General features: G+C 31.5%; 3 protein-coding genes and 1 long non-coding RNA gene across 15 annotated transcripts; 1 reads left to right on the top strand and 3 right to left on the bottom strand.

The window, feature by feature from the left end:
- Positions 1-15: 15 nt before the first annotated feature.
- LOC143145165 (bestrophin-4) lies at positions 16-6,583 on the bottom strand. Of its 7 annotated transcripts, none has more exons than XM_076308260.1 (12): positions 6,341-6,583; positions 5,332-5,612; positions 4,393-4,525; positions 3,970-4,271; positions 3,501-3,635; positions 3,277-3,443; positions 2,270-2,427; positions 1,939-2,169; positions 1,727-1,807; positions 1,479-1,630; positions 1,152-1,289; positions 16-1,062 (listed from the first exon to the last, which is right to left on the bottom strand). In XM_076308260.1, exons 4-12 carry the CDS (start codon positions 4,146-4,148, stop codon positions 276-278), a joined length of 2,028 nt encoding a protein of 675 aa, XP_076164375.1. In that variant the 5' UTR covers positions 4,149-4,271; positions 4,393-4,525; positions 5,332-5,612; positions 6,341-6,583; the 3' UTR covers positions 16-275. The 7 variants fall into 7 exon arrangements, with proteins under 7 accessions (XP_076164375.1, XP_076164379.1, XP_076164374.1 ...); XM_076308264.1 differs by lacking the exon at positions 6,341-6,583 and adding an exon at positions 6,165-6,325; XM_076308259.1 differs by lacking the exon at positions 5,332-5,612.
- Positions 6,584-7,001: 418 nt separating this feature from the next.
- LOC143145168 (uncharacterized) lies at positions 7,002-8,359 on the bottom strand. Of its 3 annotated transcripts, none has more exons than XR_012991626.1 (3): positions 8,211-8,359; positions 7,330-7,539; positions 7,002-7,209 (listed from the first exon to the last, which is right to left on the bottom strand). It is a non-coding gene; the product is annotated as an uncharacterized LOC143145168 (long non-coding RNA). The 3 variants fall into 3 exon arrangements; XR_012991627.1 differs by having other exon boundaries at positions 7,002-7,202; XR_012991628.1 differs by lacking the exon at positions 8,211-8,359 and adding an exon at positions 7,814-8,137.
- On the top strand, positions 7,389-13,681 carry Spag (RNA polymerase II-associated protein spaghetti). 4 transcript variants are annotated; one of them, XM_076308268.1, is made up of 10 exons: positions 7,389-7,517; positions 9,005-9,275; positions 9,346-9,477; positions 9,708-9,955; positions 10,062-10,272; positions 10,362-10,703; positions 10,763-11,029; positions 11,109-11,301; positions 11,385-11,493; positions 12,730-13,681. In XM_076308268.1, exons 2-9 carry the CDS (start codon positions 9,138-9,140, stop codon positions 11,471-11,473), a joined length of 1,620 nt encoding a protein of 539 aa, XP_076164383.1. In that variant the 5' UTR covers positions 7,389-7,517; positions 9,005-9,137; the 3' UTR covers positions 11,474-11,493; positions 12,730-13,681. The 4 variants fall into 4 exon arrangements, with proteins under 4 accessions (XP_076164383.1, XP_076164384.1, XP_076164382.1 ...); XM_076308269.1 differs by lacking the exon at positions 7,389-7,517 and adding an exon at positions 8,724-8,786; XM_076308270.1 differs by lacking the exon at positions 7,389-7,517 and adding an exon at positions 8,939-9,004 and having other exon boundaries at positions 9,128-9,275.
- On the bottom strand, positions 11,620-14,536 carry Ift54 (intraflagellar transport 54). Its single transcript, XM_076308272.1, has 10 exons — positions 14,119-14,536; positions 13,911-14,028; positions 13,714-13,826; positions 13,370-13,636; positions 12,892-13,310; positions 12,684-12,809; positions 12,359-12,605; positions 12,141-12,260; positions 11,977-12,062; positions 11,620-11,902 (listed from the first exon to the last, which is right to left on the bottom strand). The coding sequence occupies exons 1-10, from the start codon at positions 14,251-14,253 to the stop codon at positions 11,752-11,754; spliced, it is 1,782 nt and encodes a 593-aa protein (XP_076164387.1). The 5' UTR covers positions 14,254-14,536; the 3' UTR covers positions 11,620-11,751.
- Between the last annotated feature and the right edge of the window lie 1,398 nt (positions 14,537-15,934).

The following is a 15,934-nucleotide window of genomic DNA, read 5'->3' as shown; positions in this document are numbered from 1 at the left end:
AATGTTGTTTATTAACTTGATAGTAAAAAATATTAATAATTTTAATATCTGATATTATAAAAATTGGCATCGAGAAATATTAATGAATTATTTTTTTCTTAAGTATAATTATATTTAATTATACTTTGCAATATGTATATAAATAATGAATAAGATTTTTATGAAATGTGGTAGTATTATGTCATTGAACAACAAATGGTAATACATTTATAGATTTTTTTACAAATTCTACACTTTGTAATTGCTATCACATGTATGCATTTTTAATTTTAGTCTTATTTCCCTTTATCAACGGAGTCTATGTCATCATCATCACTATCATCAATGTCTTTGATTGGATGCTGTGGGTCATTGTTGAAGTGTTTCAAATTTGGCGAGCTCATTGTTTGACACAGTATTTTATCAACAGCTGATTCATCTTCTATCGTTTTTCTTCGTCGTATTTTCATAAAATGTTTCCATGGAACACTTTTCTTTTTAACAATTTCCATTGATTTATGTCTTCTCACGAAATATTTAGAATTCGTACTTCCTAGTGTTGTTTGTGCTACAGTCGGTAAGTTTGTTTCTGGAAGTTGTAAATGACTCTTATTAACATGATGACACTGAGACTGGCATGTGTCTGAATGAGGACTATCATTTGCGTTCGTATTGAAATTATCAGATGGGTGCACATTTCCAAAATCACACTGTTTCTCCGTTTGTGAAAACTGATCTGGAATTAAGACTTCTAATGAAGGTCGGCAGAAAGCACTTGGATATTCTTTCCACGGATTAATGTCGTTAGTATATACTACGGGTGTATCGATGATTTGTCTCACAGTTTTCAAGTTGGACGTACTAGACGAGGATCGTAGAATGACCTTCGGACTTTTAGTTATTGTAAAAAATGGTTTTCGATTTGGATCGATTCGTGATGTCGACTGCTTCCCTGAGGACGAACATTTCCTCACAGTTTCTGTTGCAATTTTTGATGGTGGTTCTTGATCAAATTGTAAAACTATCTCAGGAAAATTTTGATGAGTTTTTGTAAGTGGAGTGTCAAGGTGCGGGCTGATCTGGCTGAAACAAACGAATCTAATTTAATAAAGTTTCATTGTACGAAAAGTTTTATTTTTAATCAATTATAGAAATGTTTTAAGAAGTTTTACCGCCTGCTACAGGAAGGGCTATCATTATTGTGGGTAGCTAAACTTATATTTGATGCATGAATTGACATTTTCAAATCTTCCTCTTCTTCTTCTTCTATAACATTTGGTAGGAACATGGTTTGTTTTTCTTCGGGAACTCTATAGACACAAATGAATATTTAGCATTCAATCAAATTAATTAAAATGCATTCCTTATTTCGGTTTTTCGACACTCGTGAAAGTAAAAAAAGCGAAAAACTTATTAATCATTTTTAAATTTGAAAATACTGCTTAAAAATAAAATCTAACGAATAGTAATACAAAGAATAATTGATTAAAAATACTAACGTCATATTTGCCACACTACCACGATATGTTTTCTTCTTATAAGCGGCTGATGCTTCTGTATATGGTAGAATTAGATTTTCTTCGTCAAAGTAAATATCTTTAACTAACGGTGGACATCGATTCATAAGAGTATCTACTCCAAGATACGATACCTAAATTGATTTCAAAATAAAAAAAAATTAAACAAAGTAACATAATCATTTAAAAAATGAGAACAGTTTTAAAAGGGGAATGAAATTTCTAATTACCTTAGTATGACGATCAATTATCCAATTCAATTCAAAGTCCTCATCATCGTCACCAAAGGGATTAATTAATTGTTCTGCTACCTATTAAGACACGAATCGATTCTTATAATTATGCACAAATTTCATATTGATATGAAAACGTATTGATAAGTCGGTAAAAGAAAATGGTTTTTAATTATTATTTCTATATATTACAATAAGACAATATGTACCTTTAATAGTCCCACGAAGAAGAAAAATTGCAAAATCGTAAAAATAGGTATATATATGTCGATCTGCAATTGGAATTGTCTTTCTACACCGTCAATGTATTGACGAGCTATTAGGGCAACGGCAAAGAAACTGTATGTTGCTAGTGTCACCACTTGTGTGTAAACTAATGGAATTGATATCCAATCATAGCTCCATAAGAGACCACATTTTGTACGAAACTCATTAAATTCCTATAACAATAATAGTTAAAGTTTAAATTTATGTCTTTAGCTAGATGTATAACACCTGCAATTGATAAATTCACGAAATTCGTTTCGTGTAACACAATACCTCCATAATTAATTTTAATCCCTGGGGATCAGAAATTCTCTCTTTTTGACGTGCCTCTTTTAGAAGATTGATGAACCAAGTGCAAGGGATCCAATAAGTATTAAATTCCAAACTTGGTACAGCCAGAAACAATTCCAATTCCAATGATGTCATAAATCCTGTAAGATATTAGTAATACATTAATAACATATTAATTACACTATTAGCGGTAATTCTATCGACTCTGAATTTCTAAAAACTTGTACAACACTATACAAATGAAGATAAGTACGTTTCATAGGATTTATGTATTTATTTAAATTTCATGTAACAATTAAAGTATAAGTTGCGATTGGTTGTTAATCTAATAGTATTAGAAAAATATTAATAGGCGAACAAACTAAAATATGGATTTATCGAAACACATACATTTGTTAGTGCAATTGTTTTCTACATCAGGAATTTCTCGTATTTTGATTGTATAATTATTCAAAAATGTATGAAACGCTTACGTTAAATTATTATAAATTGTTTAATAGTGGGTGCATTCATAAATCGTATGAAATACTTTAGGTAATTAATACGTAATACATATATAAATAAATTTAGTGTAGTATTAACGAAAGTCTAAGTACAATTTTACTACGCTTAATGTCATAAAATTTAATAAATTTTTCTACAAATTAAAGATATTGTATAACAAAAATTATACAAAAATTGTAATTGAAGTATACCCAATTTGTTGTCTTTTAAGGTGCAATTGATCAGAAAGGTATTCATCTTGGTCAACGTGAGTTTTCTATCGGAATTGGATGGCTATGTTTATTTTTATCGTTGACAATTTTTATGCCATCGGATCCATCAATTTATTATAAATCTTGCTTTATCGATCTAACTTTCTTCAACGTAAGTAAATAGTAACGCGTACTGCTTGAACGCGTGCTATGAGTTAAAATTAGTACGTTAATGTTAGAAGAAAACTTGCTCTAAATTACAGTTTCTATTTCAATGGATGTGAAATAATTTACCAATCTCAACAACGTGATCGAGTGTAGGAAATCGTTTCTTTACTGCTGAACTGATCGATCGTAAAACGAGTATCAAGGAAAGATTTAAGTAACGCATGAGCGTTCTTCGAAGCATACGACTATATTCATCGTTCCCCGTAAGATACAACGCAATTAAATGCATCACTCTGCAAAAACAATTTGTATCAATTCTTGTACTGGGTGATCACATTCTGGAAACTCACTTGTCAGGCCAAGGTATCGCTTGGTATTGTTGCCACCACCTTTGAGCAACGTAGGACACGTAAAATCCAAGGACAAAACTTAATGGAATTAAATTAATAAGCTTGTCGCAGTAAATAACAATTTGCTCGAAGTCTCTGAAAAAAAAGTGTTCTCGGAAGTCGAATTTGTTTTCTAGTTTACTATTTACTTTTTTAATTCACGTTTTAACTAGCGATGGGCCCAATATTCTACTTTCGTCATTTTCGAATGTAAAACGTACAAATCTAATTTTCCCACACGGAGTTACAAATTTTAATATCGTCCATTTGAAATTCAAATCTGAGAACAATCTTTGTATCGTAAGTGTAATGTGATTTTCGTACTTAACGTTGAACAAAAAATTGATAAATCTTCTTCGTTCGAGAATTTGATCCCATCACTGTTAACAGGGTTCATATTTAATGAAAAGTGTACTGATCAATTGCGAACTTTTTTTGACTGGCAGTAAGTAGGTGCCGGTAAATAGTAGACAGTGTAGCGAAAAGGATTAGAAACACGAGCAGTTCTGTATAAATGAGCTTGTATAGTGAACCTCTCCACATAAACAGAAGCCTCTTGAATCCACCTCGTGCGGTATTAGCGACTTGATACTGGTACGAGACCGTCATCGTTTCTTCATTCGGTACTTATCACTTTTATAACGAAAGTTCAATTCAGAACAAAGTAACTTTGTCGTAAGAATAACAGTTTCCTCCTTTTCATTGTTATTGTAAACTTCACCTCAAGAAGACCTGGCAACAAAATCGATCGGATTTCAATTGCAGTTTTGTCAAGAAATTTTTTCGTAATTCTTAATTAAAAAAAAAAAAAAAGTCTCGGGCCTTAAAACTTAGATATCGATGCAAGAAATACCTCAAGCATAGTAGAATGAAAATATGGTAGTATAAGACATTGTTTTCGTTTAATGCGTGAGATTAAATAAGGGAACTGTCCACAATGTTTTGTTCAACGAGGAGATCACTATTCTCAAGTCCATTGTATATACCTGCGAACAGATGTGACTGAAATTAATTTCATAATAATTTCTCGACGACTCGGTAAGAATTGAAACGATGTTGAAGAAACTCGTTTGGATGTTAGAATACGTGCAAGAGTTTGAACAGTAGTACGTTTATCAATGCGTTTCACAGAAGAAGAGAACGTCATTGTTAAGACAAGAATTGTCGAATAGTGTTCAGCTGTAAGGTTTTCCGGATTACGCGCCGTAAATAATGCCGAGTAGTTTGGCAGTCGCGCCAAAATGCATCGAAACAGTTAAATATAACTTTGGATATTGGAATAAGTGCCGACTGAGTAAACATAAAATCCGTGCAAGGTTCCTAAGCATACAATTGAAACGTCAGACTGAGTGTTAATTACCAGCGTGAATGTTTCGTCGCGTACGATAACTAAATTTAAATTTAATTCGTACACATCTATCTACACACACACAGGAACATACAAACAGGACTTTTAAATGAATTTTAATAAAAGAAAAAAAAAAAAAAAAAAAGAAAAATATTTGATCGCAACAAATGATTTTTATTACTCGAAAACAATCAGAATGTTACCCTTCTTGGATAATTTGGGAGAATGAATTCAATATTGGGAATCTTTCTTATTATCTATTCGACGATGGTATGATTACTTCGAGCGATGTATTTTAAATTCGGTGTGAAATTATCACAGAAGGTAATGTTTAATTATTGTATCAATTAATGTGATCAGTAACTGATCACTATCGAACAGTTTAATATTTTCGATAGAGTTATTCGATCAAAGATTGTTATTTGTGTATTCGAAGAATATTACGTTTCTATTGTAAACGGTGGCCGAAGTATCATTTTGTGCGGAAGTGTTGCGAGTGTATGGTTCATGACATGTGTGTGTAGCGTCATCATTGTGTCTAACAGATTGTCTGATGGTCACAGGATGTTCCTCGAGGAAGCAGTCTAAAAATACTTTGGACAGAAGCATGCGACATTGGCCGAACTTTGAAATGCTTTCGTTCAGATTTTAATGTAACAATATAGCCCGTGTCAGTTTAAACTAACTCAAAGCGGTTTGTTCTCCGTAGCAATCTATTTAAGCATCTGCGAAAGAAAATATTATTTTTCAATTGTATTCTTTCAGAGACGAAAATTAATCAAACGCGTTATGCACGTAAACGTAAACAAACCGTTTGGTAGCTCGTGAATTTGTGTAAAAGTTAAACGAAATATTTTAGTCGATGCACGATATCGAGTACTTCGTAAACAATGTTGAACGTTTAAAACGAAAAGTTTACGAAAAAAAGTAACGATACGGTTACGAGAAAAATATCACACATACATCGTTAATATGCGTTAATATTTAAATTATCAAACAATACGTGCATTAAATAATTAATATACGTTATCGACGAAATAATATTTTATATACTTTTGCATGACCAGGTATACACGCAGCGATACAACTTAATATGAAAAACCGTTTATGTATTATAAAGAATCCCGATTTCTGTACAAATGTATCGACCACGATCATTTTCAAGGTTTGTACGCGTATTTAAAGTTACAGTGTCAAAAGATAGGAATGCACCATTTACGTCTCGATTAACTAGCCTATAATGACGAAGTGGATATTTTACGTATGTGTTTTCTTACAACTTTTTCGGTGTTAAACTTTCGACACAAAATGTGTCTTCTTACAACTTTTTCGGTGTTAAACTTTCGACACAAAATGTACCCTCCGTCTAAGGAGGGTTCGTAGTTGTGCTTGTTAATCATGCTCGTTAAACGCTCCTAGGCGTTCACTGCATGCGCTATACCGACTCACTGACCCCTCGTAAGTTCGAATCCACAGCACTCAAAGTGTGTTAAGTTCCTGGTTTCGAACTAGAGTTACAAAGTGCGTAGTTATAATTAATACATTAACACACGCTACTCTGTCACAGTTGTATTTATAAATTACAAGTTAATACTTGTATATTGCGTCACTGTCCCCATAAAAATGTGTACTGTAAACAACATTTTGTTGGGCCTAAGCACTGGTATACACTCGAAGATTGTTGGTCGCAAACTGCTTCGCCTAAGAAAACATATCCGCATCGTTATTGCGAATGTTAACATTGAAGCTGGTCAATTCAGATCCGATGGCAGATGCCCAAATCTAAAAGGGTTTGAATGTCAAGCTCGTATCAGACACTGTAAATTTCATACCGGTGTCTGTCGAATTTATTGTAATTCAATGCCCTTCGATTTCCGTATAAAAAAATTTTTTTTTTCACTTAGATAATATTGTTCAAATTAGGTGAAAAGCAAGAGTTTGTACAAGACACTTTAACCAATATAAATTTCAGAATGCCCAATTAAAAATCGAATTTGAATTACTAACTGAACGAATGAAAATAGGTGTGTATAAACCTTAATAAATTAATTTTTCTAATCACAATTATTTTTTGGAATTGTAAATAATAGTAGAAAATATGTAAATATTTAGAGTTCCCTGTATAAAGGAATATATTCTTGTTAAAAATAAAATATTTTTACCATTTGCAAATATACAGATATTTATGCTTATGCATGTGTTTTTGTAATTGAAAACGCCTCTGTTAAGTGTTTTTTTAAATGGTAATATCGCAGGCCAAGTGTAGAACAGACAGCATTCATGGAAGTTGATGCCATACGAACTGAAGTACCGACCTGAAAACTGGTAAAAAATCAATGGTTTTGCAGCGCACTCTATATCTAAGAACAGTGACTTCCACATTCAACCAAACCATAAAGTTATAGCTATCTTAACAACTTAATAATATTTTCTATGCCCTACATCTGACTTTAGTCGGTCAATCCTGTTTTTTCTTAGTGAGTCCTATTGAAGAGACAAATAATCGACACCACCAACAAAGGTGCCCCATTTATCCTCTGCCACAGGTCACGCATGTATGGAGACGATTTATTGTTAGAACGTCTGACAACAAAGAGAGTCCTCCTGATTTTGGCGATTTCAGCAGACAGGTACGCATTTCCGTATACCTCTCTAAATCCAGAAAAACGCATACAAGTGAAATTATTAGATAAAATATTACATTGAAGTTATCTATTTTTAATCTTACACTTGGCCAATGAGTCATACAAATTATTGTACAATGTAGTACCTAGCTCAGGAGTAATATAAATTCAAGGAATAAAGAAAAAATAGAAATTGTAAATAATCGAATAAAATTTTTTACTATAAATTATTTTCTTTTGGTGTAATTATTAGTTAAGGAACAAGAAAACATTCGTAACAATTGAAAAAACAAAACAGTTACCGTTTAAATACAGTTACGTAGTGACCTAGGAAAAAGAAACACAATAAACAGAAGAAAACGCGGGTAAAATTTAAAAGTTGAGTGCTTATCGATGCTAATGGTTATAAATGGTCTGTGTTCAAGAATGTCCATGAGGTAAGTTCGACGACAGGACGTCCGTCCACCTTGAAGACTCTCGAGAAAAGAAAGTTTTAAATTACACGAAGGCTTATATATGCTTTCAAAAGAGTGTGATGTCATAGATTTACAATTAATTTGTCTGTTCAATCTAACCGAAATATTAGTTCAAGGACAATTAATAATTCAGCAAAATGACATTGTAAACCATTGTTTACATGATAAATATTGTTAATAGTTATTTCAACTATTGTCCGATAAAAATTTTTAATTTACTTACCTAAATAGCTAGGTCGAACGAAGATTGATAATAACATAATATCTCCAATTCTTAACCGTTTATTCCACATTAATTATAAAACATTTTGTGTTCCAAGTATTATTTGATCATTTCACCCTTATAAAGTAAGATACATATTACAGTATAGGAATCTGAGAACAGATAGTACACGAAGAATTTCGTTAATCTGTTAGGGTAACTGTAAGTTTGAAAATATTCTTAGTTCTATTTTTTGTCACATCCAACTGTGAAAATGAATCGAACTTATCGTTACAATACTTTCGGAAACTGATAAATTTGTTAGAACTATAAATTATTAATGTACAGGGTTGTTTTTTACGTTTACTACCTTTACCGACTTTAGTAAATTAGTTGGATTTGGTTTCTAAAATGATTGTTCCTCTACGAAGAGGTTGCTTCAAAAATCATTGTTTTACGAGGTCGGTATTTCAGACCGTGTGACACCAACTTTTATGAGATGAAATACCTATTCTATATCTTATCCGTGCTCTGTGTGACACAAGAAAGCATTGTTAGCAACGTTTATTGTATATCTTATTTCTATTATCAATTTCCGTAAGATGAACTATTTATTTTACATTTTATTTATGATATCGGTTTATCACTATTTATATGCGTAGTAACTTTAGTGTCTCACTAACATAAGTCAATTTTTAATATGTAACTAATCTACGATACAACAAATCAAGTATGATCTTTGAAGAACATACTTTTGTTAATACGATATGATATACGAAGCATGTTCATATAAAGTAAACATTTTATTTATTTAGGTAATTTAATATTTTGTGAAAGAAGAATTTACTTGCAATCCTAAGGAGAATAACATAATAAAGAGACACGACATAACCTAATTTTACAAGTGACATTATAACTTGATTCATTATCTTAAATAGAATTATAAACATGGATAAATCAATTTTATTGCAAAAACAAGTAAAAGATAATACAGCAGATTTGCAAAATGAGTTTCTTGATATGAAAAATTGGGAAGAATTAATGAAGAACAAAGACAAGGAACTAAGAACAGAAATGAGTGGCCAGGTATGCTTTACCAGCAAGAATTGTTATTCAGATATTTCGTTTTAATAATAGTAAGATTTATATTTGTCAGATTACTTTACCTCCAATTAGAAGCAAAAGTAAAAGTAAAACAAAAGTTACTCTTACAAAACAAAATGGATCTGATATTAAATCAAAAAGGATTAAATCGTTTGATTATTGTGCTTGGGATAAATTTGATGCAGTAAGTTTTATTTATTATACTTCAGAAATTAAGACAATGTATAGAATATTTATGTTTGTAGGAAATATTTATTTTTACATGAAAGTAACAAATAATTTTAATAATTGATTATAATTAGTTCTAAATTACTGTGTTAAATACTACAGATATGAAATGTTGGATAAAGTTTTATAACATTAGAAATTTGTAGAAGCTAGTAGAATGCACTAATTATATATATTGTTTCAAAGGAAGAAGCATGTAATGAAATAGTAGATGAAGAAGAGCAATTGGATGATTTTGGAGATGAAGTTATGTCTAAAGAAGAATTAAAAAAGGCACATAAATTGGCAACTAAATATAAAAATGAAGGAAATATTTTTGTACAGCAACAGAAATGGACACAAGCAATTGGGTGTTATAATCTGGCCATAAAAACTTTCAAGTCTGATGCTGTGTTTTATGCAAATCGTGCACTTTGTCAAATAGAACTAGAGTGGTACATATTTTTTTTCTAATATAGTGTGTAGTTAAGAGTTTATTTAATTTTATATGCGAGTCAAAACAGAAACTGTAGAACAATATTAAGATATATATCTTTTTAGTTTTTTTTCTGCCAAATCAGACTGTTCTATAGCAATACAATTGGATGAAACTTATGAGAAAGCTTATTATAGAAGAGCAATAGTTGGAATGAATTTAAAAGAATACAAAGAAGCCAAACAAGACTTAGAAAAAGTCTTGAAATTGAATTCTTCTAATAATGAAGCAAAGTTGTTACTTGCTAAAATTGAAAACGAGATTAAAGCTTCAGATGTAAGTAATAAACAAAGAATAAGTCAATTTATTGAAATATATAGTTGAATCATAAAATATATATCATTTAATAATGTCACTTTATATAGTTAGTTACCACATCAAAAGAGTCTATAAAGAAATCATCTGATACATCGCCAGTTAAAAAACAAATGAGTAAAAAAATATGGTCCAGTATTGAACCAACTACTGTAATAACAGATATTAAAGATGTTAAAGAGGGTGAAAAAGATACTAATGAGGGAATGAAAAAGGATCAAGCACATAAAAATAGTAAGGATCTGGAACCTACTAAAAAAGATGTAGTTGACATACAAGATACTACTACAGAGTATAAAAAAAGAGTCCCACGTATTCCTGTTTGGTTACCAGAGAAAGATGATGTTGTTGTAATAGAACCTATTAAAAGACCACCTCACTTACGCTCAAAGGTAAGATTACACAATTAACAACTGATTAATATATATATGCTTAAAATGCTCATTTATAGAAGTCACTAACAAGAATACCAGTTGAAGAAGTACAATTTGGTATTACAAAATATCATGACAACAATGAAAAAACTGCACATAAAGAATATAAACCTGTACAATTAGAGAAAATTAGTGAAGACGATAATTTTAAGAAGAACGGTTTTAATAAAGTTTCTGAATCTTTAGAAAATATTAATATACCTTCAATTCCAAAAACAGCTGTACAGTTTGTAAAAAATTGGAAAGCAAATAAATTGTCAGAATTTAGGTATAAATATTTAAAGGTGAGAATGAAACGACTATACTAAAATTTTGTAATATTATAATTATATCTTTTAATGCAATTAGACAATTGAATTCTAGCAATTACCCAAGAATAGTTTGCCCAAAATATTTCAAGATTCTATGGAATCTGATATCTTTAGTGAAATATTGGAAGTCTTAAGGATAGAATTTATAAAAAGAAAGGAGTTCATATTTTCCTATTTACAAGATCTTAGCAAAGTTAAACGATTCAGAGCTTTTATTATGTTTATCAGCAATAGCGAAAAAGAAAGTAGGTATTATTACACCAAATCTGCAGTATTTTAAATTACTACTATTACTTTTTTATTTATGTGATTTATTATGAATTTTTAGGCTTAAGGATACTTTTTGAATATTGCAAAGCAGTCGAGAATGTATCTAATGAAGAAGTTATTGCTTTACAACAAGTATATGAAATTTGAAGAGAAATTGTCGTTATGCAGTTAAGTTCGTAAAAAAATATCTTTAAGTTGTAAAAATAGATTGTTTAAGTTATGTATTTTCTACATATATTTTTATTTATGCAAGACAAATAAATAGACAAGGCCATTATATAATTTTGTAATTGTTTATAATACATTGTGTGTTCCGTGTTTTATTATTTTACATATGTACAAAATATAAGTACAAGCTTGAAAAATGTAGTACATTCATAACAAAATTGTTAAAAAACATCAAGAAAACTTTCATTAAATAAAACTTAAACATGACCGTTTAATAATGTCTGTATTCTTTGATCATTTTTCATTATTTGTGACTTTGCTTGACATATTTTATCTAATTGCATTTTCATGTTGTGATCAATATCTTTCAATGTTTCCTTCATAGGTTCTATTAATTCTTGTGTTTTTCTGGAACCATATGAAATAACTATATATATACAATATTTAGTTTTTAGTAATTCAAAAATTATAAACATTCTTACACTTTTTCCATTTTTAATTGTTCATTTACTTGTTGGTACTGATTTCTCCATTCCAATAACTCTTTTTGCATAATCTCTACATCTTCCTGTGAGGATATTGTAATTCACATAATAGATATAGTAATACAATGTTAAATAAAATAATGTAATTAAAAATAGTATACCTGAAAGTAGTCTAATAATTTTCCAAGGGGATTTGTTGCACGAGTTAAAGTTTGTATTGTATTACGAAGTTTGTCAATTTCCTTTGTAATTATGTCACGTTTCGAATTTGTATCCCACGCCTAATAACAAACTTATATTTCATATAGTAAATCGTATATTAAAATAGAATTTATTTTGCAAAAAATAACATATTACAAATTAATTTAAATGTTCTTACAATATTGGTTTTCTTAGGTATCACATCTACATTTTCATTATTAACCAGTTCTTTCTGCGTTTCTAATATTTGTGCAACAAGATGTCCATGTTCTTGTGTTAATTGATCATCGACTTTATAGGTACTATTATTGTCTAATGGATCACCATCACCTCCTCTGGTTTCCATTACTACCATATCCTCAGCATCATCTTCTTCTTTAGTATCAGAATTTTCTACAATAACACTAATATTTCCCATAGGTGTCCTGAAAGAGTCATTTTTAGTTGCCCATAAGTTTTTTATATTTTTTACATAAAAAATATATATTTGATATAATTGTTACAGTATCTCTTCATTGATAATTAATTCTGGTTTTCCTCGTATTCTAGGCGCTGCAGGTCTAGCACTAATTGGGCGTGCACTAGGTGGACGTAAAGAAGTTCTTGGTCTAGAATTTGATTGTGAAACACTGAAAGTACCAAATTTTACCAAAGTAATCGAGTTACTATAAAATATTTATCTTTTACAGGATAAAGTCTATTAAAAGGTACCTTATATCAATATTTTCTAATTGAGAATTTTGAACTTCTGATGTTATATAGTCAGATTTTTCTACATTTTGAGTGGAAATTTCATTATTGATCATTTCAGTTTCTTTATATTCTGTTTTCTCTTTGTTTTCATTAATTTTATTACTTTCTATGTTATTTGTAGATTTAGATTCCAAACTTGCAGTATCTGATATATTTAATATGTGAATTTGAGATTCACTACGTTCATTATGCGTTACTTGCTTTGATTTATTTTCAATTTCTTTTTGTTTTTTATTCTCATCTTCTTTTTTTTCTGTGCTTACATTTGCTTGCAAGAGAGTTGTTTCAGACGAAGCTGTAGAAGGTGTATTGTGTTTAGATCTAGTGGCCGAAGACTTCCTCTTATGTCCGGATGAAGGAATTTTTTCTTGAGTCGACTAAAAGTCATAAAGTCAATTGTATTTCTTTATTTTCAGTATGAAATATTGTAATTTACCTCAGTTAGTAGAGTACGTGCAACTTCAGTATTTCTTTGAGATTCTTGATTTTCATCTCTATGTGTTTCTGTTTCGTGCACTGTTGCATTAGAAATCTTTTTCTTTCGTTCTGTAGATTTTTCTTTGGCTGTTGTAACTTTTTTTTGAGGCACTTCTTTTGGCAATACTTTCTTTTCTTCTTTGTTCACAATTGATTTATTTCTTGAAGTTGATTTACTTTTTTCTAAATTCTTTTTATAATGTTCAATAGCTTCCGTGCTGCTTATCTAATTTGTAAAGTACTCTTTAACTTCTCTATGTTCCTCTCTTTGTTATATTTTAAAACACGTTATATTTACATTACCTTTTTATCTAAAGCTTTTCCAATTACTTGTAGTAATTCATTTGTTTTAGTCGGTTCCTGGCCAGAAATTATCTTGCTAGCTCTTACAGTTAAATTTATGTTAGTACTTAATTCTGTAATTATTGAAAAGTCAGTTTTAGTGAAAAAAAAAGATATTCAATGTCTTGTACACCTATGTAAGAAATGTTATAACTTACTGACAACATCGATTAATTTTGTTAAATAAGCAAGTTTTGCTTCTTTGTTTTTTATATTCTCAGAGTTAAGTTCCTCTTCTGTGAATAATCCATCCAAGAAACCAGTTTCCTTTATGACCTATAACATCATTCATTTATCAATATAAAAGTATAAAATGCACAAGCTTTATTTAAAATAGAAAAAGAAATTGTGAAAATGATACATTACTGCAGATACAGTATCATGAAGAAATCTGAACGGTGGTTTTTTCAGTAGTTTCTCAGTGAGTGGTGGCTTTTTAAAATACTTGCCAAGTACATCTTGGGTTTTCTTAATTACTTCTGGCTTCACATCGTCTGCCATTGTTAATTACAATTGAAACGCGTAGCGAGCTTTAATGCATATTTTTCGGTAATTTTCTTGCACTTTGTGTTGTATTTGGTGGTTGCATAGCAACGACTATACGAGTATACATGTAATAGGCTGTAAGGTCGAATTTTACGAACCATTTTCCGACAACGTATACGTATGTACCTACAGGGTGTTCATCTTAATAGTCGCCTCGATTTTTCAAAAAATGTTCAAAAAAATTCATTTAAATATTTAAAATATATAGAAAAAAAACTTGCAATTTCTGTGTACAAAGTTACCGACCCGTATCGCGAATTCACATGGATCCCCATTTGCTTTTGCCACAGCGGTGACGTCTCGATTGGAGCGCTCCCCGGAACGTGTGTTTAATCGCGGTGTCCGCGAAAGCCGGATAAATCACCGGACGCCGAGGCGTTAGCGTTTTATAGTGCATTAATTAGTCCTTTCGCGATGAGAAGGCGGATAAAAAGTTTTACAACGTTATAAATGCAAAAGGGTCTCCTTGTGATTGCGCTCGCGCCGCGGGGCGATGTCGCGGGGTATACACACGTGGTGCCCGCGTATGATATAGTCGGGTTGAACCGTTTATAGCTTCACCATGTTCGTCGCCTCGGTGTGCCACCACCGATGTCACCACCGATGTGTGCTTTATTGCCGTTGCTTTATTAGGCTCGTGTTTAATTGCTCAACCCTAACGGCCGAGCTTGGCATACTTTCGTCTCAAATTATAGGCTAATCATGTTTTTCAACGAGTTTGGCTCTTGTTTTAATACGGTCCGTCGAATTTCTTTTTTTGCCGAGTTTAACCTCTTTATGACGTGCGACGGTAGGTGGACCGTTCTTCGCGGTGCACGTACATAGATTACCCCAAACGCTTCGAGAATCAAAGAAACAAAGAGTTTCATTGCATTCGTATGTATTGTGCGTCTCCGAGGTATGCGACTCGTGTCTTTTATTCCGTTTCTTTTAACCTGTGGACCCATCCCTCCTATTTCCCGTCCCTCTCCTCTCCTCCGCGCCAAGATCGCATCTTCGGAGCAACTCGAAACGGGGCTCCCTTAAAGTTTTCTCGATCTCGAGAACAAAAAGAGGTCACGGGACGCCAAATCGGGACTGTAGAGGGGTTGGTCGATCGGCGACACTCTGGAACCCTGTCAGTCATACCCCGTATGGCGACAGGCAATCAACTCGTTTTCTTGCTCTCGAGTAAGATTTTAAGGCATCCAACGAGATACATTCATTATCCGTAACCGCTTGTGTAATCGTTTCCCACCGTTGCTTTCGCGGGATTTGCAATGTCGCGAACCGACGATGATTTACTCTGATTATTGTAAAATAAAGCTTTCTTCGTACGATTGATTTTTCGATGATTCATGTTTGCAGTTGGTTTTAACTAACTCGGTGACAACATTAAATTTTGTTAAAAATTTCCAACGTTTGTTCAAGTATTTATTTGCGATAAAGGTGGTCGCGAAAATCCCGCTGGTTTTCTAGGCGTCGAGTATGCATAACAAGGCGCCAGTTTTAAGTAATGAAACGTTTCCGATATTTATAAAATTCGGAATTTTATTATCCCGAGAAATCACCGAGGATAAAAAATCATTAATACTTATGTTTTATTATAATTATTATCGAATCAAAAGGTCAGCATAGAACAACGAATCGTTTCGCA

The sequence above is a fragment of the Ptiloglossa arizonensis genome, chromosome 4 (assembly GCF_051014685.1).
Source record: "Ptiloglossa arizonensis isolate GNS036 chromosome 4, iyPtiAriz1_principal, whole genome shotgun sequence".
In the NCBI taxonomy this organism is placed as follows: Eukaryota; Metazoa; Arthropoda; class Insecta; order Hymenoptera; family Colletidae; genus Ptiloglossa; species Ptiloglossa arizonensis.
This window is presented reverse-complemented; position numbering and strand designations above follow the sequence as displayed.

Excerpts from the sequence above, each read along its gene's own strand:
- LOC143145165 (XM_076308260.1), bottom strand. The coding sequence starts at position 4,148 with ATGACGGTCTCGTACCAGTATCAAGTCGCTAATACCGCACGAGGTGGA. Across the intron at positions 2,170-2,269 it reads GATTAAAATTAATTATGGAG|GAATTTAATGAGTTTCGTAC; the intron begins GTATTGTGTTAC and ends TTATTGTTATAG. Across the intron at positions 1,631-1,726 it reads TAATTGATCGTCATACTAAG|GTATCGTATCTTGGAGTAGA; the intron begins GTAATTAGAAAT and ends AAATCAATTTAG.
- Ift54 (XM_076308272.1), bottom strand. The coding sequence starts at position 14,253 with ATGGCAGACGATGTGAAGCCAGAAGTAATTAAGAAAACCCAAGATGTA. Across the intron at positions 13,637-13,713 it reads GAAAAGCTTTAGATAAAAAG|ATAAGCAGCACGGAAGCTAT; the intron begins GTAATGTAAATA and ends TTTACAAATTAG. Across the intron at positions 12,063-12,140 it reads AATTATTAGACTACTTTCAG|GAAGATGTAGAGATTATGCA; the intron begins GTATACTATTTT and ends ATATCCTCACAG.
- Spag (XM_076308268.1), top strand. The coding sequence starts at position 9,138 with ATGGATAAATCAATTTTATTGCAAAAACAAGTAAAAGATAATACAGCA. Across the intron at positions 9,276-9,345 it reads GAACAGAAATGAGTGGCCAG|ATTACTTTACCTCCAATTAG; the intron begins GTATGCTTTACC and ends TATATTTGTCAG. Across the intron at positions 10,704-10,762 it reads CACCTCACTTACGCTCAAAG|AAGTCACTAACAAGAATACC; the intron begins GTAAGATTACAC and ends GCTCATTTATAG.